At 44.5% G+C, this 26,924-nt stretch overlaps 2 protein-coding genes across 9 annotated transcripts in view; one reads left to right on the forward strand and one right to left on the reverse strand.

Moving 5' to 3' along the window:
• LOC124259056 (hillarin-like) lies at positions 1-25,108 on the forward strand. 4 transcript variants are annotated; one of them, XM_046693132.1, is made up of 7 exons: positions 1-565; positions 15,777-16,064; positions 17,301-17,669; positions 20,753-20,884; positions 21,102-21,184; positions 21,542-21,688; positions 22,402-25,108. In XM_046693132.1, exons 1-7 carry the CDS (start codon positions 152-154, stop codon positions 23,753-23,755), a joined length of 2,787 nt encoding a protein of 928 aa, XP_046549088.1. In that variant the 5' UTR covers positions 1-151; the 3' UTR covers positions 23,756-25,108. The 4 variants fall into 4 exon arrangements, with proteins under 4 accessions (XP_046549088.1, XP_046549089.1, XP_046549091.1 ...); XM_046693133.1 differs by lacking the exon at positions 1-565 and adding an exon at positions 10,508-10,623 and having other exon boundaries at positions 15,777-16,062; positions 17,299-17,669; XM_046693135.1 differs by lacking the exon at positions 1-565 and adding an exon at positions 11,189-11,252 and having other exon boundaries at positions 15,777-16,062; positions 17,299-17,669.
• The window catches only part of LOC124259067 (mRNA export factor GLE1-like), a 447,176-nt gene that overhangs the window by 284,842 nt on the left and 135,410 nt on the right, over positions 1-26,924 (reverse strand). The window lies entirely within an intron of this gene.

Below are 26,924 nucleotides of genomic sequence, written 5' to 3' on the forward strand. Positions count from 1 at the left end.
TGTAGGTCACTGTTCCCAGCCACAACAGAGTTGAGCGTGTCACAGATCGAGAACGTCGGAGAACAAGCCTGTCATCGGAGTGTACTAGTGTTTGTGATTTTATTCAGTTTCGGATTACCGCCCAAAGGATCACCCCAGGATCACCCCCGTCATGTCAGCCCCCTTCCCGGAGCCCGAGGAGGGTCGGGTGTTGGTGCACGAGTCGGAGGACGAGAATAAGACATATAAGTACTCCTTTACTTACGAGAAAGCTACACTGTATGAATTCAAGTACGAACGGGCGGCAGAGCCGGATCCCGTCGACCCCTGTTTTCGGTGTAACAAGCAGGTGTTTCCAGAGGATCAGCTGGATGTGGGAGTTTTATTCCACAAGCAGTGTTTCCGGTGTCGGATCTGTGGGGTGCCGCTCACCAAACAGACCTTCTACCGGAACAACAAGAATGGCAGCAAAGACAAGGAGTGTTTCTGTAAGACGCACGTGGGGAAGAGCATCAGTGAGTTGAAGAAGGGGGCCATGATGAACCTCGATGCCCTGAATAATCCCAACAAGAAGTATCAGATACAGGTAGGAATATTCACATCTATTGTCATACAGGTAATCATTATACACCTGTGTTGTCATACAGGTAGGAATATACACATCTATTGTCATACAGGTAATCATTATACACCTGTGTTGTCATACAGGTAGGAATATACACATCTATTGTCATACAGGTAATCATTATACACCTGTGTTGTCATACAGGTTGGAATATTGCACATTGTTTTGTCATACAGGTGGGCACTTATACACCTGTGTTGTCATACAGGTAGGTATATATGCACATCTATTGTCATACAGGTAGGCATTGTACACCTGTGTTGTCATACAGGTAGGCATATTGCACATCTATTGTCATACAGGTGGTCATTATACACCTGTGTTGTCATACAGGTAGGAATATACACATCTATTGTCATACAGGTAATCATTATACACCTGTGTTGTCATACAGGTAGGAGGAATTACACATCTATTGTCTTGCAGGTAATCATTATACACATGTGTTGTCATACAGGAAGAAATATACACATCTATTGTCATACAGGTAATCATTGTACACCTGTGTTGTCATACAGGTAGGCATGTTGCACATCTATTGTCATACAGGTAGGCATGTTGCACATCTATTGTCATACAGGTGGGCATTGTACACCTGTGTTGTCATACGGGTAGTCATATTGCAGATCTATTGTCATGCAGGTGGGCACTGTACACCTGTGTTGTCATACAGGTAGGCATATTGCAGATCTATTGTCAAACAGGTAATCATTGAACACCTGTGTTGTTATACAGGTGGGCATTGTACACCTGTGTTGTCATTGTACACCTGTGTTGTCATACAGGTTGGCATATTGCACATTGTTTGTCATACAGGTGGGCATTGCGAGCCTGTGTTGTCATACAGGTGGGCATATTGCACATCTATTGTCATACAGCTAATCATTGTACACCTGTTTTGTCATACAGGTAGGCATATTGCACATTTATTGTCATACAGGTAATCATTGAACACCTGTGTTGTCATACACGTAGGCATTGTACACCTGTGTTGTCATACAGGTAATCATTGTCCACCTGTGTTGTCATACAGGAAGGCATTTTACATATCTATTGTCAAACGGGTAATCATTGTACACCTGTGTTGTCATACAGGTGGGCATTGTACACCTGTGTTGTCATACACATGGGCATTGTCCACCTGTGTTGTCATACAGGTAGGCATATTGCACATCTATTGTCATACAGGTAATCATTGTACACCTGTGTTGTCATACAGGTGGGCATATCGCACCTTTTTGTCATACAGGTAATCATTGAACACCTGTATTGTCATACAGGTAATCATTGTACACCTGTGTTGTCATACAGGTAGGCATTGTACACCTCCAGTGTCATACAGGTAGGCATTGTAGCACCTCCAGTGTCATACAGGTGGGCACTGTACACCTGTGTTGTCATACAGGTGGGCATATTGCACATCTATTGTCATACAGGTAGGCATTGTACACCTCTAGTGTCATACAGGTAGGCATATTCATCAAGTTACCATGGCTACCTAGTAAGTCGAGATCAGTCTGTCCGTCACAATATCAGCGACATGTTTGTGAGCAGGTGGTTAAGATATAGCACAACAAGTATTAACATGGTTATCACTTATCTCGTCTCACAACTAAAGTCGAGCCACAGTTTTCATGGGACGACATTACCATCACACACGTCGTTGACTGCCCGGGACATCATGACAACATTCCACACACCTAACCTCTGTAGCACAGTTCTGTTATCGTTCTCAATGGAACGTTCATATGTCTCAATTTAGGAGGATTTGTTTTTAAACTTTACCTCGTTGTGAAGAAACCGTAAGTGTCAATGCCGTGTTACCATGCAAAGTTCTATGGAGATCGGTGTAGACGGTAACGCCTCTCGTTACATTCTGCGTCAGTAACCACAGGTGGGAAATCAAGAACAAAGACCACTTGGTCAAACACTAAGACAATTAGAAGTTGACACACCGTGGTTAAAGAGGTTGAACGGCGAGCCTTTCGAGGTTAGAGGAGCCACGCCCAGTTATGTCTTACAGAACCGTGGCCGCTTTCACTGCATGGTTTTGAGCTTGTTGCTTTGTAAACTTTCCGAACCTCACTGTCACTAGGGAAGGAATTCCTTCATTTCACCTGTGCTATATTTTACAGTGTGCAATTGTATGTCGGTCCTGAGGTAACCTAGTGGTTTGAGTGGTCGCTAGCAACGTCGAGATCCAGGTTCGAATTCCACATGGGGACGATGTTTAAAATCTTGGCGCTGCAGACCTGTCATTTTGTACCCAAAACCACACTTGATCATGTTGATTTCACACAGACCATTGTCCACGGCAAGCACTCAGTGAGATGCACCTCGTCACAATGAGCTGATGTTGTAGTGATGTTGGATATAATCTGATCCAGTGAAGATTATCCAAGATGGTTGATAGCATGGGCGTACAATGGGTACTATGACGTCATTCAGTGTATATTCAGTGAAACCTCTTTAAGTCGAAGTCCTCTTGATCATCGAACTACTCACAGTTTGCGACAAGGGGAATGACTGTATGTGATTATAACGTGGACAAGTGTGTGTGTGTGTGTGAGAGAGAGAGAGAGAGAGAGAGAGAGAGAGAGAGAGAGAGAGAGAGAGAGAGAGAGAGAGAGAGAGAGAGAGAGAGAGAGAGAGAGAGAGAGAGAGAGAGAGAGAGAGCACTCATCTCAGTCGTATCGTGTCATTAATCAGCAGTGGGATATCAATGTCTTATTTCCACCCATACGGGATGTCAAGGTAATTTACATCGCAATGACGTAAGACCTATATTTGGCAACAGTCACGTGTACTCCAGTGACAAATCCTTCCGGGATGAGGCAGCTGGCAATCCCATATATCAAATGTTACACAGGTGCCTTCCCAGTAACACTCGGCGTAATGTCAGCTGATATGGGAGAACACACACCTCGTCACCATGAGCCAGGATTACACAGGACTGACCTGCCTTTAATCTTCACGGTGTCGAGTAAATCTAACAAACACAACACGGAAGTAGTCTTTGTGTGTTTTACGTAAATGTGTTGCCGAGTTACCAGACCGATGACATCCCTATAAATGTTGAATACAGTCACTCAAACACAACTTACCATGTCTCTCAAACTACCTGACATCGGAACAGATCGGCACTGCATTCTGTGTCGGAGTGAGTTTAGTTTTACGCCGCTTTCAGCAATATTCCAGCAGTATCATGACGGAGACATCACGAATGGGCTTCACAGATTGTACCCATGTTGGAAATTGAACCCTGGCCTACGGCGTGACGAGCGAACGCTTTAACCACTGGGCTTCCTCACGTCCCTTCTGTGTCTGAATGGGGGAAGATGTAGTACGGCTGACTTGAGTGGGTGCAAGTTTACGTGAAGTCGGGTGCTTTCAAGGACAATCTCACGCTCTCTCTTTCGCTCTCACTCTCTCTCACTGTCAATCTCACTCTCACTCTCTCTTACCCTCACTCAATCTCTCTCTCACTCTCAATCTCACTCACTCTCTCTCTCTCTCTCTCTCTCTCTCTCTCTCTCTCAATCTCTCTCTCACTCTCACTCAATCTCTCTCTCACTCTCAATCTCTCTCTCTCACTCTCACTCTCACTCTCTCTCTTTCTCTCTCACTCTCAATCTCACTCTCTCTCTCTCTCTCTCATCTCACTTCAATCTCTCTCTCTCTCTCTCTCTCTCTCTCTCACTCTCACTCTCTCACTCAATCTCTCTCTCACTCTCACTTTCACTCTCACTCTCACTCACTCAAACAAAAACACAAACATACATCGTGATCCAGGTCCACTCTGAACAGCATACTCCATCATCATGTCACGTGCAATGGCTTGGGTTTCCTTTGGCATCTATTCGACCACACAGACCGTGTAATATTGTGTCTCGAAGGTGTGTTGTAAACAAAAGCAAATGGTCATGCTTGAAGTCTGATCCTATCATGTATACCAGATCGATATCGATCGTGACTGAACTATAATTAAACACTAGATAAACATTTCTTCAGCCACCTAGCGACTCAATGTTGAAAAATATCAGGGACGCGATGTAATGGACCGGGTGGCCGACTCGGCTGAAAAAACCCATCAGGGACGCCATGTAATGGACTGACTGGCCGACTCAGCTGAAAAAAACATCAGGGACGCGATGTAATGGACCGGGTGGCCGACTCAGCTGAATAAAAACATCAGGGACGCGATGTAATGGACCGGGTGGCCGACTCGGCTGAAAAAACCCATCAGGGACGCGATGTAATGGCTCGGGTGGCCGACCCAGCTGAAAAAAAACATCAGGGACGCGATGTAATGGACCGGGTGGCCGACTCAGCTGAAAAACATCAGGGACGCGATGTAATGGACCGGGTGGCCGACTCAGCTGAAAACATCAGGGACGCGATGTAATGGACCGATGTAATGGGGTGGCCGACTCAGCTGAAAAAAAACATCAGGGACGCGATGTAATGGACCGGGTGGCCGACTCAGCTGAAAAAAAACATCAGGGACGCGATGTAATGGACCGGGTGGCCGACCCAGCTGAAAAAAAACATCAGGGACGCGGTGTAATGGCTCGGGTGGCCGACTCAGCTGAAAAAAACATCAGGGACGCGATGTAATGGACCGGGTGGCCGACTCAGCTGAAAAAAAACATCAGGGACGCGATGTAATGGCCGACGCAGCTGTTTGTTGATGTCTGATCGTAGATTGCTGTTCATGATATCAATCACGGGATTGTCTGGGCCAGGCTCGATCTTCAGACCACTTTCATATAGCTGGGGTATTGCGGCGTAAACACCAACAAACATCAACTAGAAATATTGCTATATTTAGCAGTATTAGGACCTTGGAAACATCGACAAACATCAGCTAGAAATATTGCTATATTTAGCAGTTGTAGGACCTTGGAAACATCGACAATTGCTTCGTTCGACAGCGTTTGTACATACGTTATTTCGATAACGTATGTATGTCGAATTTTAGAAACGAACAGTTGGTGTCGAATGCAACGTATCTCTGCATGTTTTCCACCGGCTTCCAGTATACTATCTCCCCAACCACTACACGACATTGTTGACATGTCCTATATATCAGTTGACATTCCGGCCCCACCCACCTACCTGTATAACAATGTAGATAAGGCACACGTCCACAGTGAGTCATAGGCACCTCGGGGAAGTGGTAGGGAAATAGTATCTGTTTGCTTTGCGTGTTTCGAATATTGCCGCATTTAAATTCAACAACATTGGTGGCGTGAACACTCCTATAAGGGATTGCGGTCTGTTTAAATTGCAGATACGGATATCCTTGAATTGAAGTAGATTTTCATCAGAAAACAGTGTTCGTTGAAGGATTGAGGTACAACTCGTTTCCTGAAGTATATGTATTTAGCAAACAGTGCTCGTGGATGGGTTTATTTATAAATCGCTTCCTTAAAGCCAGGTCTCTGCAAACAATCCTCAACGCTGATCATTTGCCGTAACCTGCCACCTTCATGCAATGCGCAGGAAGATACCATTCGTCTGATTCCGTGACAACCCGAGGGGAGATTACGGAAAGATGCGAGTATTAGCGAATGACGTTTTGTGCCGTGCTATGTGTGATGGCGTGGAACAGCGTTATCTGACGTTAATGCTGACATGCAACCAAAGCAATATCCCTGTGATTTTGTTGTTGTGAGTTACGTAGTCAGAATTGGTATCAGCCCATTCCCCAGTGTGCTGTTCCGTCACTTGGCTTCATCAGAAACGCAGTTTATGGGTTCGAGTGAGTGAGTTTAGTTTTACGCCGCTTTTAGCAATATTCCAGCAATGCTACGGCGGGGACACCAGAAATGGGCTTCACAAATTATAGCCATGTGGGGAATCGTACCCGGGTTTTCGGCGTGACGAGCGAACGCTTTAACCACTGGGCTACTCCAGCGCCTCTTTTGGGCTCGAAGCCCGGTGAGCACTTGTTGATTTCTTTTGGTTTGTGAGCACCATACCCGAGCTCATCACGTGATGTATGACCAGAACCTGCTTTACTGCCGGCTTTCCTCCCACTTAGAACGTGAATACCGTATAAGCAGCATTAAACGTCACTCACTCACTTACTCACTGTTAGAATGTATCAGGCATATAAACATATCGATGATGACTTATGATAATGCTGATAATGACTTGTGCACTGTCTTCGGTAAGGGGCGTTGTTGAAGTTTTGTATCTCAACGCCTCAATCATTGCAGAATTTCTGCAGTAAACTGCATGCAAGAATCATCTTGTTCTTGAACTTGACTTAAACGCATTATACATTTTTGAGCGTGTATTATGGACTGACGCTGCGTAACGCGGCTCGAATTGGCTGAGATTAACGGAGCCAGTATGTGAAACACTGTCACACATGCCATTCAGCCCAACATTCCGTGATGAATGGGGACAACTATCCTCCACGCCGTCCTGTTATAACGTGCAAGCTGGTAGTCCCTATAAATACTTCCTGTCAACGAAGGCACTGTGCTGTGTCCCACTTTGACGCTGAAAGCGGTAGTCCATTGTGGTGATCAAAGTGAACATTACCTGCTGAAAGTTTGATACGGTGTAGCACATGTACAGCCCATCAAATACAACTGACCGTGATGAAATATAATACGAAACAGTTTAGATGTGGATTAGTTGAGTTTTATGACACTGTTAGTATTGTCGAGCAATATGGAGACAGTGGAAACCAAGAACTAGTAGATATCTTTATGTGCTATATCAACCCACGAGTGCTTGTCCAGAGATCGGGTTAAGAATCGAAGCCGAACCGTAGCCCGCCTAGCGAACACTTGAACAACTTAGCTACTTCTTCGTCCCTTATAAACGTACACTCATACAACCAAACCTTTGTCAGATTTGTGTTTTCTTTCTTACAAATGTATCATCAAATCTGTTTGGGCGATGATCAAAATAACATTTATAGATTTTAAACATACTAGTACCCTTGAAGATTCGGGTTAGAATTGGTTTTCAGTAACCCATGCTCACCATAAGAGGCGACTAACGGGATCAGGTAGCCAGGGTGGCTAGCATGGTTGACACGTGTCATCGTATCCCAATTGCGTACATTGATGCTTATGATGTTGATCACTGGATTGTCTGGTCCAGACTTGATTATTTACAGCTGGAATATTGCTGAGTGTAGCTTTAAACATCAACCAAACAAAATATACATTATACTAGTTTGATTGTGTTACTAGTTTTCATGTTGAAACTAAGGAATAGCTGGAAGACACACTATCGTAAAGGATCCCTGTTTGGGTTTTACACTAAAACTTTACCACTTACTCAGATACTACTTTTTCTCAGTTGCGAGATATACGCATATACGTCACGCTGTAAGTAACGGTGCTTGTTACCGGGCGTCTTGGTGTTAGGTTCACAGCTGTAACACTGCTACTTCTATACTGACAGCATGTGTATGTAGAAGGTTGTACGCCAGTAGTATGTTCTACAACAGCTGTATTGTCAGAGTGTTATACTTACAAAGTGGTGTCTGTCATTGTGATCAGTCGTGCACTGTGTAGCTTTGTCTCGCAAGACGAGCTCATGACAGGAACAGTTGTGTGGAACATAGTGTGACAGGTGAAATTAGGCCGCTGTGTCCTTGGCGTGTGTGAAGTGCTCTATTTTCCGATTTAAGAGTGACGGTGACAGTTTTATCGTGATGCGTAGTAAAATATGCATATAGTTTTAACAGCACGTTGATGATTTGTGACACACTGCTTCGTGTACGCCTGCACATTGATATAGCCTGTTGACGTGTGTTGTATGACTGCCTCAAGACATTAGTTATTCCACCTGGCCAGTGTATGTTAATAATGCGACGTTTAACAGGGAAACCAGTGGTAAATAGCATGAGCACCACATCAAGCACTCTGGATACGAAGAAAAACAATCAACCGTGATAGTTTCACAAGGGTTTCACGTGACGCAAGGTTTCACATGACTATTTCATGTAAACTACCCCTGCCACCTTTGTGTCTTGTTTGACACATCGAACACAACCATTCCAGGTGGTGGGGTAGCCTAATGGTTAAAGCGTCTCCTCTTCACGCTGAAGACCCGGGTTCGATACCCCACATAATGTGTGAAGCCCATTGCTGAAGAAACTGATACAAAATTTGCTCGTGTGATCATTACAACGTGTTTAATCAACTTTCTATTCACTTTGTTAAAGTTTAAACGCATAACATCTTCCGTTTAACCCCTGTTGTACAGCACACAACCCTGTGCACTTAAAAGAACCCACGAATCCGTTGGTAAATGACCAGATGGTGGCGACATGAATACGTGCAAACACCCAGTTGCGGGTACAGCAACATGCAGTAAAACTTGGACAAAGTACTGTGGCTATGTGTCCCAGTCCACCCAGCTGTGGATGGGTATTTCGTAAGGATGGGAAAGCCATATTAAATCGGTTCGTCTAGTGGCTGCAAGAGTTGTATGATCCCCAGGGAGTTAAGATTGGTAATGCGATATGCCGCTGAGATTGACATAGGATGAAAAACAAAGAAGCGGTTTGAACATGCATGTGGGATGGACTATAGCGCTATATAAACACCCATATAATAATAACTTTGCTTATGGGTATAAAAAGATACATATTGTGAATCGTAACGACTCCTAGCTAGCATTCGCCTTCTCGTTAAAGCCAGAAATCAGGGTAGACATGGTGACTCCGATTACCCACGGAGTAATAACATTAAGATTGACAAGTACAATAGCAAAATACCACATGGTAGAGTACCTGTGTTCAATGTTGGGGTTAGTTTAGCAGTTTCCCATGCATGCTTCAATAAGAAGCCTTATAGTTCGCATGACCTTAGTGTGACCTTGGTGACCAGCAACGCATTCTCAGTCAACCAAAACACTGCGTCAATAGTATTCGTTGTTTGACAAGGTTACTTCCTGCATTCCACCACGTGCTGCAGTGTACGCTGGGTCGTGTGGTGTTGACATGGGCGTGGTCGTTTCAGTAAGGAGGGAGGGTAACATGGGCAAGGGCTGTTGGTGCAGTGTACGCTGGGTCGTGTGGTGTTGACATGGGCGTGGTCGTTTCAGTAAGGAGGGAGGGTAACATGGGCGAGGGCTGTTGGTGCAGTGGACGCTGGGTCGTGTGGTGTTGACATGGGCGTGGTCGTTACAGTGAGGAGGGAGGGTAACATGGGCGAGGGCTGTTGGTGACACTACACCCTCCTATACTGACCGTTCTGACTCGGTGAACAAACAGCCATGTCCTGTCCGCAACAACCCCTCTTCATTGTATTGGCACTTGGCTGGACTGACATTACTTCATGGTCTTCTCACAGAGGCGTTTCACAGTTAGCAGACGACGATGTCAATGTCTAAAGGAAACAAAGAAAGGTCAGGATGTGACGGAAGACGGTAACGCGTTTGTGTTGGGTGTTCAGCCTCGGCTTGAAATCATCTCAACTACTGTCTGGAAGGTGGGGGAACTGCGAGGTTCTAGCCTTGTCGACCACCTGGGTTCGACCCCCTGGGTACATTGCGTCCCTGATATCTGTTTATAACCAATTCACATCACCCTTGGTTACACAGTATGTTTGGTTCACCTCTTATAAGGACAGATTCCCCACTTGGGCACAATGTGAAGCCCATTTCTGGTGTCCCCCGCCGTGATATTTGCTTGATTATTGCTAAAAGCGGCGTAAAACCACTCGTCAGCGTTCGTTGTCAGAATGTGCAGTACATCAGTTCATGAAGCCACGATGTCAACCGTAACGGAACGCACGTTATACACCACATATTCCTTACAACACAGCTGGGAGTCTGCGTCGAGACTATTATATTTTCTCCCACTCGAGGCTGTATTATTACCTGCCAATGGGGGTGGTGAATGACATTCTCGCGGGTGAGATTCGGTGTCAAGCTGGGGGCACGCTAGTTCCAGTTGACTGACCAGCCTCTCACGTGGGTGTCTGTAACGTGACCTACTTCATGGCGGTAGTGTTGGAGGAAAACCTTTCCCTGCATTACAGGTACGCCATATTTATTTTCTTGTTTGTTTAGATAGATATTGGTCAAATTCATCCAGAACCTACCTGCACTTTCAACATGGCGGTGATGCAAGATCGACTGTTCGATGTCGTCTGCTGTACATAGGCAGACGAAAGTTGGGTTTGTTTAGCTGAATGGGGTACGCTATTCCGTAAATTCTCGGAGACTTATGAATGGTTTCTAAAGCTGTTATTCACCATCATGTCAGCTTCGCCAAGAAGTCTTAGCGCCATGTGTTTAATGTGCCATGTTATGTATGGTACAAGGCGTAGTGTGTACGTCGTATCCTCACTGTTGCCATCATGCGAATTGTTTAGTTTTCTTTTTAAAGTAACCCTTTGCAATTAGTTCCTGTGGCCTGATATATTCTAAGAGATTCATGTTTTGGATATCCTCAACATTAGGTACTTCTCATTAGCGAGTGTCATGTTAGCGGGCTGACCTTCTAACGCGCATGTCGATATCGGCAGGGTTGTTGGTTATACTAAATTACAAGTTATGCTCTGATAAACAACAATATACGCCTGTTTCACTCACAATATGCAACTGGCTCAACACGTCTGGATTTTACACAGCTGTTGGAAGGTTCTGACTATATTTTGCATTTCTGGTAAGGTTCCTGGTGAGTTCTCTTTGAGAAGTTATACATCGTAATTCGTACAATTTGTTGTAACAAAACCACGTGTGTTGGTTGTGCAGAAGATCAGGATGAAGCCACACTTAGGTAGGAGTAACTGAACCACTTATGGCTGATACACGGGCGGCTGTAAGGGTTATATCAACCCTGGATACACCCTGTGTCCTAATAGAATGTGTTTTTCATGAGATTTAAAACTGCGTCGGAACATTCATGTTCACCTTCCCTACTTCATTACTTCTCGGTCACTGCTCTTGTTCCATGTGATGACTGGTTGCTCTCCAGGACAAGCAGACACACCATCCAGTGCCTGCAGAGTTGGTTCCATTCAAGGGGTATATTGTATGTATCTACTCCTTAACGTTGTCCTAAGGGACCCTTCATAACTTATGGCTAGGGGGTACGTGTGGGTGATGATGATTTTTTAAAATGGAGAGGGGGGGGTCACCCATTGTGTTCTGGGGAGGTAGAGGTGGGCATCAATTTTGTTCACATACTAGGGGTTGCCATTGATTTTCATTTTGTACATAGCATGCAGAGGGAGGGGTGGGTGCATTTACATTGTACATGTTCCTCAATAGCAATTAGCATCAACCCCCAACCTCCATCCCCTGGTCATAAAGAAGGAATGGTACCTAATTCTTTGAAAATATTTTCGAATATTTTGAACAAACGGGGCACTTACACTTTATTGTTTACAAACAAAACGTGGGGAGCATTCCACGAACATTTGCCACACGCCGTACTGCGTCATCCCGGACGTTGTCTGGCACGGTATACGACTTCATCTCCTTCAGCTGATCCGCCGTTACATAACAGAGCAGGTTGTGCAAAACTCACTCACTCATTCACTCACTCCTGCTTGGTCGTCCATCTGTCGTCAGACTGTCGTAGACAATCCATATTGAACAACAACACGAATCATGTTTCGCCACTGTCATGGCAGCTCATCCGTCAGGATCATAGACCACATGAACCTGCTGAGCTCGATACATGGTTAAACACAGTCCACCGTGTAGTTGTGCTGCACAAGTTGCGTAACGTGATCCAACACAACGCGGACTGTCCTTTTAGCTATACTCGATACAGGGCCCTAACTATTGATAAGCCAGCTATCTACGGGCCTTGGTTAAGGTCACGGCTAAAGGCCAGGGAGCTGTGCGCAGCATGTTTGTTTACAAGGGATGTTTATTGTAACAAACCATGGACTTGAAATATGAATTGTATATAATAGTTCATGTATGACTCTAAAGGCTTGTCGCTAGTAAACCATTGACAGAGGTAATACATGTGACGAGGTCGTGTTCGGTTGGCTGGGCTGCCGGTCCATCCTCGGTTATAGAGGGTATTTTATCGATTATTGGTCGGCATACAGGTGATGGTACTTGCAAGCTCAATACATTCAGCAGCTTGACCGTTTGGCCGATTGTAAGTGGAAGATGTTACTTTGAAATGATAACTGGCACATGATAGCCCTGTTGCACAAAATGATCTCAGCACTGAGGGTGATCACAACTCCCTGTACTTAAAATGTTTATAAATGCATACTTGATCTCGTCACTATATGGCTGGAATAATGCCAATGTGACGTAAAGCCCAACTCAACTCAAGCTCATAACCCCTAAGATAGTTGTAACGGTAAGATGGCTTTACGCAACAGGACATGGTCAAAGATTATTCGACCACGGAGCTATTTCTATAGCTTAACAATGTAGGTTACAACTACTTATTGCTCTGCAAATATGTTAACAATAAATATCCCTATGAAGCCGGGTAGGGCTCGATCACTACATTCAAGGATATTCATGTCTGTGAAATGAGACCCGTGAAGATCCGGGGTAGAATAGGTCTTCAGCAACCCATGTGCATGCCATAAAAAGGCGGCTATCTTGTCGTAAGAGGCGACTAACGGGATCGGGTGGTCAGTTTCGCTGACTTGGTTGACACATGTCATCGGTTCCCAATTGCGCAGATCGATGCTCATGCTGTTGATCACTGGATTGTCTGGTCCAGACTCGATTATTTACAGACCGCCACCATATAGCTGGAATATTGCTGAATGTGGCGTAAAACTAAACTCACTCACTCACTCACTCTGTGAAATGAGGTGTAATTAGACCTTTAATCATCCAGTACGAATGGTTCCTTCTACAGGTGCGTGGTATTTCACTAGAAGGACAAACCTGAAACATGCTTCACATTTACACGTGCAATGCAGACCCTGACAGCCGTCTACAGCATCTACAGCAACATCAGCTACTTCCACCTGCCGTGGGCACTTCGTTATTTGTCGATCAATTAACATGTTGAAAGTAGCAAATTAAACACTGTCCCATGTCAACACTGTATGGGAATGCACTCGGGGGGTGTTTGGTCGTGGGACAAGCCTCCAGTTGTCCGAGGGTGCGTCGATACGTCTTGGCATACGGAAGGGTGACAGCGATGTCCGGCAAGATTTGGACATACATTATTAAGGTAGAATACTCGTAAATGTGGTCAGTATTGCTCGTGCGTGGGTCACTGAAACCTTTCTATAACAAACACGACAGGTGTCATCTAAACTGAGGATGTTTGATGGATGCGTGTTAATGACCTCTGTTTTTACCGCTTCCATAATGTAAAGAAATAGCTGGATCTTGATCCCCTGGCCAAGGCATACTAACAGACTGTGTAGGACTGAACTTGATGTTGCCCTGCCTGGTACCCGACATTTAGGGTATAAGACGAGGACAAACCATTCCATGTTAAACTGACTGCACCTGGGTATGTACCTTGGAATCATAGTCGGCCTCAGACATGACTGCATTGTCTGCACGAGGCATGACGTAACATTGTCTGCACGGGCATGATGTATCATTGTGGGCCCGAGGCATGACGTATCATTGTCGACGCGAGGCATGATGTATCATTGCCGACCCGAGGCATGACGTATCATTGTCTGCACGGGCATGATGTAACATTGTGGGCCCGAGGCATGACGTATCATTGCCGACCCGAGGCATGACGTATCATTGTCGACCCGAGTCATGACGTATCATTGTCTGCACGGGCATGATGTAACATTGTGGGCCCGAGGCATGATGTATCATTGTCGACGCGAGGCATGATGTATCATTGCCGACCCTAGGCATGACGTATCATTGTCGACCCAAGGCATGACGTATCATTGTCTGCACGGGCATGATGTAACATTGTCGACCCGAAGCATGACGTATCATTGCCGACCCGAGGCATGACGTATCATTGTCGACCCGAGGCATGACGTATCATTGCCGACCCGAGGCATGACGTATCATTGTCGACCCGAGGCATGACGTATCATTGTCTGCACGGGCATGATGTAACATTATGGGCCCGAGGCATGACGTATCATTGTCGACGCGAGGCAGGATGTATCATTGCCGACCCTAGGCATGACGTATCATTGTCGACCCAAGGCATGACGTATCATTGTCTGCACGGGCATGATGTAACATTATGGGCCCGAGGCATGACGTATCATTGTCGACGCGAGGCATGATGTATCATTGTCGACCCTAGGCATGATGTATCATTGTCGACCCGGGGCATGACGTATCATTGTCGACGCGAGGCAGGATGTATCATTGTCGACCCGAGGCATGATGTATCATTGTGGCCCAATGATCATTGTCGACCCTAGGCATGATGTATCATTGTCGACCCTAGGCATGATGTATCATTGTCGGCGCGAGGCATGATGTATCATTGTCGACCCTAGGCATGATGTATCATTGTCGACCCGGGGCATGACGTATCATTGTCGACGCGAGGCAGGATGTATCATTGTCGACCCGAGGCATGATGTATCATTGTCGGCCCAAGGCATGACGTATCATTGTCGACCCGAGGCATGATGTATCATTGTCGACCCTAGTAACATGTATCAGGCATGACGATTATTGTCTACACTAGGCATGATGTATCATTGTCGGCGCGAGGCATGATGTATCATTGTCGACGCGAGGCATGACGTATCATTGTCGACCCGAGGCATGACGTATCATTGTCTGCACGGGCATGACGTATCATTGTCTGCACGGGCATGACGTAACATTGTCGGCCCGAGGCATGACGTATTATTGCCGGTCACAGGTATCAGTATGCACGCGCATGGGTGGCCAGACTACATGTTGTGGGTCAAGATCTTGTGGGTTGGTCTGTGAGATTTAGATTCACTGCGGTATCGGATGACGTCCTGTCTCCGACTTCAGCTGAGTGAGCGGATATCACCACACTCTGGGACACGGACAGGCAGTTCAATGTATTCTCTCCTCACGTAATCCTGTTGTGTCAGTATTTTATTTTATTTTATTTTAGTGTTTAGTATGCCTCCTACATTATGTTCATTTTTTCAACACTGAAACAACAGCACTCATACATCCACTTTGATGACAAGAATATACATAGTAGTTCATTCAACGGGAATATTTTAGCATCTTAACATACGATTATTGATTGATTTATGAACATTTTCAGGTCGATGGCGCTACACGGCCGGGTCTGACTTCCGGTCGCTCCAGTCCCCGCCCATCACCACGCACATCACCACGCCCATCACCACGCCACTCCCCCAACACCTCCATCAACCACGGCCACAGCCCGGGGTCCAGCATGACCAGCGTCACTCCGCGAAGCATGCACGATCAGTCCAGTATGGCGAGCCCCTGGACAACGTACAATCCGCACAGCGCAGACCACAGCTTAGGAACCTCGTATGATATGAGGAGTTTCTCACACCCAAAACCAGTGCTGCAAAGCTATGAGTAAGTGACCATATCCGTATAGTGACCTAACTCGAATAGTTCAATCACCGTGTGTTAATCAAACGTTTTTCAAAGATGTGGACTACTCATACCAACTTAGCAGATTCGAACTCCTGGTTCCCGAGAAACATCTGATTTTTCACCCTGAATCGATACGCATGATTCCAAATGTTCTTTGAAACAAATGTTAAGTTACTGAAAATATTATTTACCATTGAAGATCCATGTTAAAATTGGTTTTCAATAACCCATGCTTGTCGTAAGAGGCTCGCTGACTTGGTTTACACACTTGTCATCGTATACAAATTACCTAGATCGATGCTTGTTCTGTTGATCACAGGATTGTCTGGTTCAGACTCGAATGTTTACAGACCGTCGCCATATAGCTGGGATATTGCTGAGTGCGGCGTAAAACAAGATATAAACAAACAAAAGATTATCGAAAAAAATAATATTATGAAGGAATTACAGTGGTCGTGGAAAGGGTTTTGTCGCTTGAATATATGTACGCCATTATCTTTTACATGTGGAATCTGCGCTTCCTATGTACCACACTGCCATCAGTTCCGAATGACGTCTACGGTGACCCTTGAGTCCCGCTGACCAAACAGGGTTGGAAGCCTAAACTTTGTGTCACCAACTTCGCTGAATAGAACTTAGTTCCACTATAAAAGCAATATTGGTTAGCCATCTGAACCCCATGCCTGTTCGAGGATACATTGGTCGGTGGCCTGGGTGGGTAGCGATGGGGATTTCCTGTCAACGTTGATCCGCTTTTAGCATCCGATGTGTTTGGTAAGGTGCGATTACGTTTGAAGAACTAACAGGATTGGGTGGTCAGGCTCGCTGAGTTTGGTTGATGCATGTCATCGTATCCCAAATGCTTAGATCGATGCTGATGGCAATGACAGTATTGCGTTGTCCAGATTCTGTTATCTATAAATCGCTGCCATATAGCTGGAACATTGGTGTCTCGTGTAGCGTTAAACAAACACAAACAAACTGACTGGGTGGGGCTCTGCCCACCAATGCTTGGCTTGACCAGGTCCAGTTCTTTACATGACAACGTTGCATGGCTGGGATATTGCTTACTGAGGTGTACAACAATCTTCGCTCCCAACCCACTAAGATACAGACAAACATCTCTGCCAGTAGAGGGCGCCATGTTCTCAAGGTGGTGTGTGGAGGGGTCTCCATCTTACATAGGAACTTCAACCAGTTTGCTATGTTGTTGTAGGACTTTGAGAACAGCAACGTGTTCGAAGCCCAGTCATTCCTGGAGGCTCGCCACAAGGAGGAGGAAGAGCGTCTTCAGCGGTTCCTCCTGGAGGAGAGAGAGAAAGAGATGAAACGGCTTGACGACAGCATTGGCGTGGAGAAGGAACGAGCTGCTGAGGAGCTTCTAGCCAACATTGACCAGGTGCGTGCTCACGGCAGCACGCGCAGTCTGTTGGGGGAGCGGGACAGAATAGAGGATCACTTCAAGACCGTCAGGGACGACCGCTTCAAGCAGATGCAGGACAAGATGGGGACGGAGGAAAAGACCCGCACCACCAAGATGTTGGAGAGACACTGCCATGAAATGATGACGCTGATTGGTGAAAAGGTATGTGACGTCACAATAGTTTGTTTGTAGATCTCGTCACGTGAACGGTATAACCAGCCAATCTGCATCGAGTTTTCCAAATTATTGGCGTGACTGAGAAAAACATTCAGACAAAAATATCTCATATTTTTAAAAGACTATGATCGGACTAAGAAGCCAATATATTGTGAATGTGTTATACACCAGGTCGCCTGTGTCCAACATGGCTCTTGCACCCACAATGGGGTACAATTGAGGGATTATTTGATTGGGTTACTAGTGGTACAGATCGATGTACCCAGAGACCATATAATAGATTCTATTATATGGTCTCTGATGTACCCGAATCCAGTTGATGAGTGAGCGAAGAGGGGTCGTCTCGGACAGCTGATTTGGTGTCCCCCGCCGTTATAATGCTGGAATACTGCAAAAAGCGGCGTAAAACTGAACTCACTCACTCATACAGAAAGCTGCCTTTGTGGCTGAGTAACCTCAGCGATCGTCTTGCACAACCAGCGCTGGAGGTGTCACCACTTATATTATAAAACACACACCACTTATATTATAAAAAACACGACTTGTTAAGGCCAAATATAATGGCACTCCTTAACTCGACCCCTTTTCAAACTAAATTCTGCTTGAAATAATATGGCTTTTAGGCCGTGTTGGCTACCAATGGTGTGCACAATGTGACGCTTCCGACTAGGGGTGTCACGATACACCAATTTCACGATACGATACGTATCACGATTTTAAGGTCACGATACGATACGTATCGCGATACATAATTATCGCGCCTTTTCATAGCATTACCTTACCGGCAACGTACACGTTCGCTGACTGGTCCATCAAAATAGTCTAGCCAATCACAAAAGCTGTTAGTTTCCAACCTATTTTTTAAGTAAAGCTAACTACATCTATTTATCGGAGTGGTCTGGTATAATTTTACTATCAAGACTTTGACGGAGATGGATATAGCATAAAAATTTGAATCGATAAAGTTTTAAAATAGGAATCGATACACGCAAGCATGTATCGCGTATCGTATCGTCAGTAAAAATGTATCGATGTATCGATACATTCGCGTATCGCGACACCCCTACTTCCGACCCCACCCCGACCTTACCTAATGTGGCTGGAGGGGCGGTGGGGTAGCCTAGTGGTTAAAGCGTTGGCTCGTCTCGCCGAAGACCCGGGTTCGAATCTCCACAAGAGTACAATAACTGTGAAGCCCATTTCTGGTGTCCCCCATCGTGATATTGCTGGAATATTGCTAAAAGCGGCGTAAAACAAAACTCAGACGGTCAGTAATGTGACTGGAATATGGTCAAGCGCTACGTAAAAACCTTTCTCACACAGTCAAGTCCGAAACAGGACTTTTAAAATTACATCTTCATGTATATATGCTGTATAATGTATAAGAGTCTATAGCGACCTGTACCATACCCACTGGAGATGACTACCGCACCCTTGCTGGAGACGGTATTGTCATGGAACTCGAAAAATGTATTCCATGGTATTTTAGACCACAAAACACGCTCAGGCAACTTCGGTGCTCAAAAACATTTACTTCGCGGAATGAAAGAGACGAAACTTACCTAACGTTACAATCCAGAATTATTCTGTCCTCCCAGTCGTCGTAGTTGCCTAAATAGCGGCGTAAAACTAAACTCACTTACTTCGTAGCTATTTGCACTGGAAGGTATTTAACTAAATCCCCCACAAGCATAGGCCATGTCATGTGACGTACAGCGCGCGTGTATACACCTTCTGTATACAAACTGCCACACATCGTGTCACAGCGGCCGTAATTACAATCAGAACGTCTTACATACACACACTTTATCTCGCTTTGTGTGCTGGTCAGCTATCGCAGCAGACGCTCACCATCACAGCTCATTACACGGGCCACGTGAACACTAATTTTCTTCACGTCAATCGGCAATCAACGCGCAGGAATTAGCAACACGGTGTCAACTCGCTCCACATCCCCCCGTGAACTTTTCATTAAGCCGAAAAAAACCAAAATGTCGTTGTTTTAATGACTAGCAACCGCGGGGAAATTACATTATGTTATCAATGACCTGTTAATTGTAATCACGTGTGTAATCTCGTCCCTGCGAGAACAATGGCGGCCAATCGAGATAATTAAAGACAGGTTAAGTGCAATGGCAATTTAATTACGGGTTCTTCTTACTTTGGCTATAAAGTGGAATCGATGTGTTTGAAAACATTATACAACTATCTGCCCAACTGTAAACATGCCTATCCGTCAGAGACTTGGGTCGAGTTTTAAGACGTTTCCAAGTCGGCGGAGGAAAGTTATGCATACATTCAAGTCCCTGTTGAGGGAACTTGGAGGGGAACTGGTATGTGATGATGATTATGACACCTGTCTTTTAACATAAGAATTTTTCATTTATTTAATTATCCATTCAGTTTAAATATATTCCTTGACCTCAGTATAAAAGTGTTTTTTGTAAAAAACGTAAACGTGATCAAACAGACAAGTGTCCCCTTCCACAATACAGCTTTAGCTGCGGAGCTGATTCTCGTTTCTGGTTAAATAAAGCGGTGTGCCAGACAGGAATCGCGGTTTTTGTCCTCGTTTGTCCGCGTCTGTATTTGTTGAAATTCAGGCCTCGGTAACGAATGCGAAAAATTTAGTCCCGAGACACAACTGTAACTAACTGATGCTACATTCGTGCAGTGGTTAAGGTGTTTTGCTTGCCACCCAGGGAACCGGTTCGTCTCCGTAGTATGTGCAATGTCATTCTTGGTGTCCCTGACCATAATTTGAATTACAAAACACGCGAATTAGACATCGATGTAAGATAAATGTTTCACTCAACTATCGGAGGATCCACGCCGCCATTATCAATATTCAAACAATATCACGGCGGGGAACATCAGAAATGGGCTTCACACATTGTACCCATGTAGGAATCGAACCCGTGTCTTCAGCGTGACGAGCCAAAGCTTTAACCACTAGGCCCCTAAAGAACCAAACGAACAAACTGGGAAGGAAATTTCGATTCCCAACACACACAAAAGGTCATCAGGTACTTTACCGCCGCTTCAGTCAGTATATATTTTCTCCCCAGGACCGAGAGGCAGACCGGAGTGTGCTGTACGACCATTCCATGAGACCCCCGCTGGAGCCCCCGGAGACCAAGAAAGCCCACCTGTACAAGACACCTGCCCGGTTTGAACAGCTGGACAGGAAGGCTGTGCAGGTAGGCTCTACAGTCGCATGAAACTCCCTGATAACACAAATGTTTGAGAAAAGAGGGTAATTCAAAATATATCTTGTGAAAATACCGACATGAATAACATGTATTTCAAGTCTACCAAATTGAGAATCATATTGTAGCATTTTTAAATTGTTTTACTGATTTATTTTTAAACCATTTTTTCCGATTTTACTGTTTACTAAGAAAAAAATATTTTCAGCTTGTAAGCAGAGAGTATTCGACTTACACAGATCTCGTGAGAGATCTTACACGAGACTGCAAGTCGGAGCTCGAGAAAGTCCGGTAAGTTCCGTAAGCATAATAGTAGCCATATAACCCAAATGGTGTACATCCCGCTACATTCACAAATCGTTTCCTTGACGTTCAACACCAAGGCTGTCACGTGTTTGTGACTCCCAACAATCCATTCAGCACCACTCGATCCCTTCCGTAAACATTCTGCTTGTCCCGGAATACAAATAGTCACAAAAGTCCCCAATCAACTTAATATATATTGTTGGATAATGATGTCGGAGTAGTGGTTTATTTTTCTATGGGTATTTTCTATATCCATGAAATTGTAATCTCCTAAAAAGATGGAAAATTGCAAATACGTGTTTATATCTATATATTTATTGATATATTATGTTTCCTTTCCAGGGTTTTGTTCCGCTGGGTGATCGCCAAGGATCTGAACAAGAACACCGTCAATGACATAATCCGCCCCTCGGCCTCCGCCATCACGCTACTCAAGGGAGTTAAGTCAGGCAAGGAGACCTACCATCAGCTCTTTAAGCGGCTCTGCACGTAAGTTGTTTTCAAGTTTAACTACATAAATGACAAGTCTTTCCGCAGCATGTTATTGGTCACACAGACTTTCCCCGAATCTGAGTTTCAATACACTACTTAGGAGGAGCTTGTGTGGCATCACTGCCCTTTGTTATGATAATGATAAACATATAATGATAAACATATAATGATAAACAATATGTGATGCTATTGTTGACGTATATATATATAAGCGTTGACCTCAATGATGTTGATACTGTGTTGATTGTTGATACTGTGTGAACGCTTTGTGTAAACCCGGTGTGCATACTCTATAAAAGAAAAACACGTGCACGCACACGCACCTTGATGTCGTTTCTAAACATATTGCTATTAGGATAAAGATCAAGCGTTATTGGAACGTTTCTACACTGACATAAGGATCATAAATTATTCCGTCACTGTTACATTGTTTTCAAATATATGTACATATGTATATGATACCTTTAATCTCAGATATTGGGTACTGTAACTCTACAAATATATCGTACAATCAAATATATATTATGTAAATACGTTTTGTGTTAATGGTGTGATGGCCTTTTTTACACTACAGAGTACATTGTTTTGAGATTATTGTTCCTTTGCATTAAATAATCATAGTTCACTTCCTTACTTACAAATATAGCGTTTATTCGTCACAGTCATACATGAAGGTAATTTCTTTTCTGAAAGAAAACTCTTTATTTCAGATACGCCGGTCTCCATTGCGAAATTATTCTTGGATACTCAAAAGGAGCTGGTTACAAACCGGGCATGCGCATTGAGGGCACAACCTTCCGGAACTCGTGGACAGCTGTGTGCATTGACGGGAGCTGGCGATTCGTCAACTGCACGTGGGCGGCACGTCACGTGTCAGGTCACATGGACGACCTCCCTCAGCTGTTCCACAAATACGACGAGTTCTACTTCCTGACAGACCCGGAAGACTACATCTACCAACATTACCCAGACGACCCCGCATGGCAACTTCTAGAAATCCCACTTCCGTTTTCCGAATTCATCAACCTTCCAGTGGTGAAATCACCTTTTTTCAACTATGGACTGAAGTTTTATTCCAATTATGGTGCCACCCTGTCGACAGAGACGGGAATGATCGAAGTAAGACTAGTGATGCCAAAGATTCTTGGATTTGGTTCCATGTTGGAGCCTGTGAACAAATCGTCAGGGGACTCCCGGAGTCTGGACGGAAGGACGTTGCTGCGCTTCGTCAAAAACGAAGCCATATTTACAGTTGCCCTCCCGCGACCGGGGTTATATTATTTCTCCATCTTTACTGGAGATTTCTGGCATTCGGAATGTCTCGAAAGTGCTTGTTCCTTCCTCATCAGCTGTTCGGAGATGTCCGGACCGCCCTCTCCTCCATATCCCCCTGTGCCGTTTTTCGGGGCCACGCCCATCATGGAGAAACTGGGAATGAGCACGGAGAACGTCGATCCACTGATAGTGTGTAATAGTGACTACTTAGAAATCAACTTCAAAATGGAGAATGACACGAAAGTGACTCATACATTTCAATATTTCGACGTCGCTGACGAATCCGTGCAGGACATTGACAGACATGTATTCCTCCGCTCGCGGAACGACACAGGGGCGACCTACTTAGTGAGGTGTCCGAAAGAAGGATTCTACATCTTCTCACTCTTTTGCGCAGATCCAACAGGAGACAAAACCAGTCTTGACTGCGCATATCGCTATCTCGTCATCTGCCAGGAACCCAGTCCATCTGGGAACGCCTTCCCGAAGACGTTTCCAAAATGGCAGCGCTGTACCTTGTATGAGCCTGTGGGAGGGGATCTAATGACGGACAAGCGATACACCTTCCGACTCGATGTCCCCCAGGCCGTGGAGGTGTTCCTCGTGATAGGGGACATCTGGCATCATATGAAGCGGAAGTTAGGATTCACCTGGGAGACCAACGTCAATACCGGAAACAGTACCGGAAGTGCTAAAATATATGCGCGTTTCCAAGCCGGAAGGGACCAGAGCCTGTTTTCTCAGTTATTGGAGTATGAGCTTGTAGATGAGATTGAGACTGAGATTTGAAGAGTTGAGTGCCCGCGCAGAGCAGAGTCATGACAACGGATGTCCAGACATCTAATATCACTTAGGATGGGAATGGGAAGGTTTGGCTGGGGGTGGGGAACGTTTGGCTGGGGGTGGGGCTCGTGGAGCGGGCCCTTGAACAGTGAGTGATACCTATCACGCCCACACCTTAAACACTTATAGATAATGTCATTCCTTTAACCAGCAATACACATTTCAAGAGTGGCGATGGAAATTCATTGTTCTGAACACTTCATATTGATGCAAGCAAAAACAGGTTTCTTTTGGCACATCTGCGTTGAAAAATAGTGTTTTGGATTATTTTTATTTTTAGGGGTGATTTTTACGAAAGAATGTTTACATTCCAAACATATTTAAATATACATCGGCAGAAATTCAGCATTATAAATCTGCTATGTTTCATGCTGTAGTGAAAGTGCTAATGACAGCAGTATGAAGAAGATATTTTCCTATTTTAATCAAAGGGCCAACGTAGATAATATAACATGACTTGATGTAAAATGGAGATCATCAAGTTGCACATCAACATAATAAGTGCTGCAATAACACTGTGCTATTTGATTACTCGATATATGAATTGTATATACATGTATTTTCTTTAAGAATTTTAGATATATAGAGGACGTGTTTTCTCGTCTGTTTAATTATTTAAAACCAGAATTACAGTGATTTCAAATAACCATCCTCTTCACAGAAGGTGTTAACTATGACACTGTTTTTGATCAATGTGATAAACGTTTTGATCAATGTGATAAACGTTTTGATCAATGTGATAAACGTTTTGATCAATGTGATAAACGTTTTAATACTGTTCAATATTTAATTTTGGTATATTGTGATGCTTATTTCACCGTGTGCTGTATCATCTGAGGAGTTGATTGTGCAATAAACTACTGAAATGTACGCATGCGCAGCCTTGTCATCACCATAGCCAACTCATTGGTCGTCATAACGTATGATATATAAAATCATTCATCCATTTCAATACATTATTACATTTTTCAAATTCTTGATTTTGTGTGCTACCCGAAGCAGGTTATGTTGTTATTTATTTCCGCTTGTTAGTGCGCTGTGACCCAGTTATTCTATATCCAATATAGGTGCTTGTCAAACGCGTCTGTCTGTGTCATACGACACTATTCGTCTCATGTTTCATGCATATATGGCTTGCCAAACTGTGTCAGCAGTCGGAATCACGACGCTGAGTGTAATATATCTCGTGAATAGTACCATGTAATCCATTCGGTGAAGTCCGGGAGGAACGTGTACGGAAAGACACGAGCTTTACTTCCTCATTCTGGAATGTTTCTGAATAAATACCGCTTTTGAACAGTTTTGAGTCTGTATGTTTCTTGTACAACCCCAGTTTATATGCACTGTTAAACACATGAGATCTGACGTGAGATTAATTTCCGGGTCAAGATTATATTGCGAATTGCCCCACGTGTATAAGTGGATGCTCACGCTGGCCGGTGTTAGAGTTTTACCCCACTTACATACAGTGTGCTGCCAAGTCCTGGTGTTATACCTTTAATGCCGAGCGCAAGGCAGGGTGCAACAAATACCATCCATATCTCTCTTTGGTATAACAATACCTTGGATCGAACCCGACATTCCGCTGGACGGGCAGGTGCTCTATCCACTAAGCCACCTAGGCGATCTGGTTAACACCTGACGAAACCTGCCACATGGATCTAAGTTTGATCTAACGCAGCTGATGACATATTCCAATTATATCATGATGTGCCATCTCACGTGGCAGGAAGCCCCGAAGTCATACACGTCATAAACTTGGCACCTTCTTGTCACAAATATCGGGAACGTCCTCAGCAAAGCTGTGGTGCATTTTCTCCAAATGCGGTACTGCGTATATTGATCACGCATGTGATTCCCCGCATAGGTAGCGTGTAACCATTTCTGATTTACCCCGCCGTGATAATGCTGGAATATTGCTGAAAGCGGCGTAAAACTAAACTCACTCACTTAACACACGTACACTGGTGTCTTCAGTTTTCACCCGGCCACAGCGATGAACTCGCATCTAAGAAAGTGGCCAAATATAAATTAATACAGGTTGTATCTATGTGTTCAATCCCACAGTGTCAGAGAGAGACACTTAATCACCAGCATACAAATTCAGCGATCAAACCTACCAATCGCCGTGGCTTCCACGGAATAAATGTCCTTCAACTGGTCGTCCTGATCACGAACTTTTCATGTCTTTCTCTGGGAGCGGCTCCCGAGGATGTCTTCGAAGCGGACGTAAAATAATTGCAGTCTTCACGATATCGTTACGATTTTATCTTGCACAGTGAACTCTGTTGAAAGCTAACTGTCCCGTGTTCTCTTTTTGAAGGATTTTGACTAACGCGATGCTCATCCAGAATGGGTAACCAAGTGTTGGGGTCGGCTAGAGACGTGTGTGCGCCTGCATGTGGTTCTGTACCTTGCTACAACTTGCGAATTACAGCCGACCGGGGACTTCAGTAGTTAAAAAATAAATTTATTTTATGTTTTTGTTTTTGGATGTAGGTCTTCACACAAGCCTCAAGAACATTTGTGCACATCGAAACCAGACTTCATAGATATATCTTCACACATGTCTTTCAGCTGATTCAAAGATCCTTGAACCGACAGATTCTTTATCTGATCTAAGGATCCTTGGACCGACCTGTAGATTCTGTATCTGATCTAAGGATCCTTGGGCCGACCTGCACACGTGTCCTTTAACTGATATATAACGATGAACCAATCTGTAGGTACTTGTCTGATCGAAAGGGCTCTTCAGCTAAAGATCATTCAACTGACCTAAAGCTTCTTCAGCTGTTCCAAAGGTCCTTGAACGACCTAAAGCTTCTTCGGCTGTTCTAAAGACTCTTCAACCGACCTAAAGCTTCTTCAGCTGTTCCAAAGGTCTTTGAACCGACCTAAAGCTTCTTCGGCTGTTCTGAAGACTCTTCAACCGACCTAAAGCTTTTTCAGCTTTTCTAAAGATCCTTGAACCTTCAGGCTTGTAGCTGATCTATAGATCCTTCACTTGATATTCAAAGATGCTTGAACTGACATCACACATAGTTGACCTGGCATTAATTTCTGAGACAAGGTCGTCCTTTCATATGTAAATTAGATAAGTACGTTTACAGTATGT

This window comes from Haliotis rubra, unplaced genomic scaffold (assembly GCF_003918875.1).
Source record: "Haliotis rubra isolate DU_JTF1 unplaced genomic scaffold, ASM391887v1 Scf709, whole genome shotgun sequence".
NCBI classification, from domain to species: Eukaryota; Metazoa; Mollusca; class Gastropoda; order Lepetellida; family Haliotidae; genus Haliotis; species Haliotis rubra.

Bases quoted from the DNA above. Each gene is read 5' to 3' on its own strand.
- LOC124259056 (XM_046693132.1), top strand. From the start codon at position 152: ATGTCAGCCCCCTTCCCGGAGCCCGAGGAGGGTCGGGTGTTGGTGCAC. The intron at 566-15,776 runs GTAGGAATATTC...GAACATTTTCAG, and splicing joins ACAAGAAGTATCAGATACAG to GTCGATGGCGCTACACGGCC. The intron at 21,185-21,541 runs GTAAGTTCCGTA...TTTCCTTTCCAG, and splicing joins TCGGAGCTCGAGAAAGTCCG to GGTTTTGTTCCGCTGGGTGA.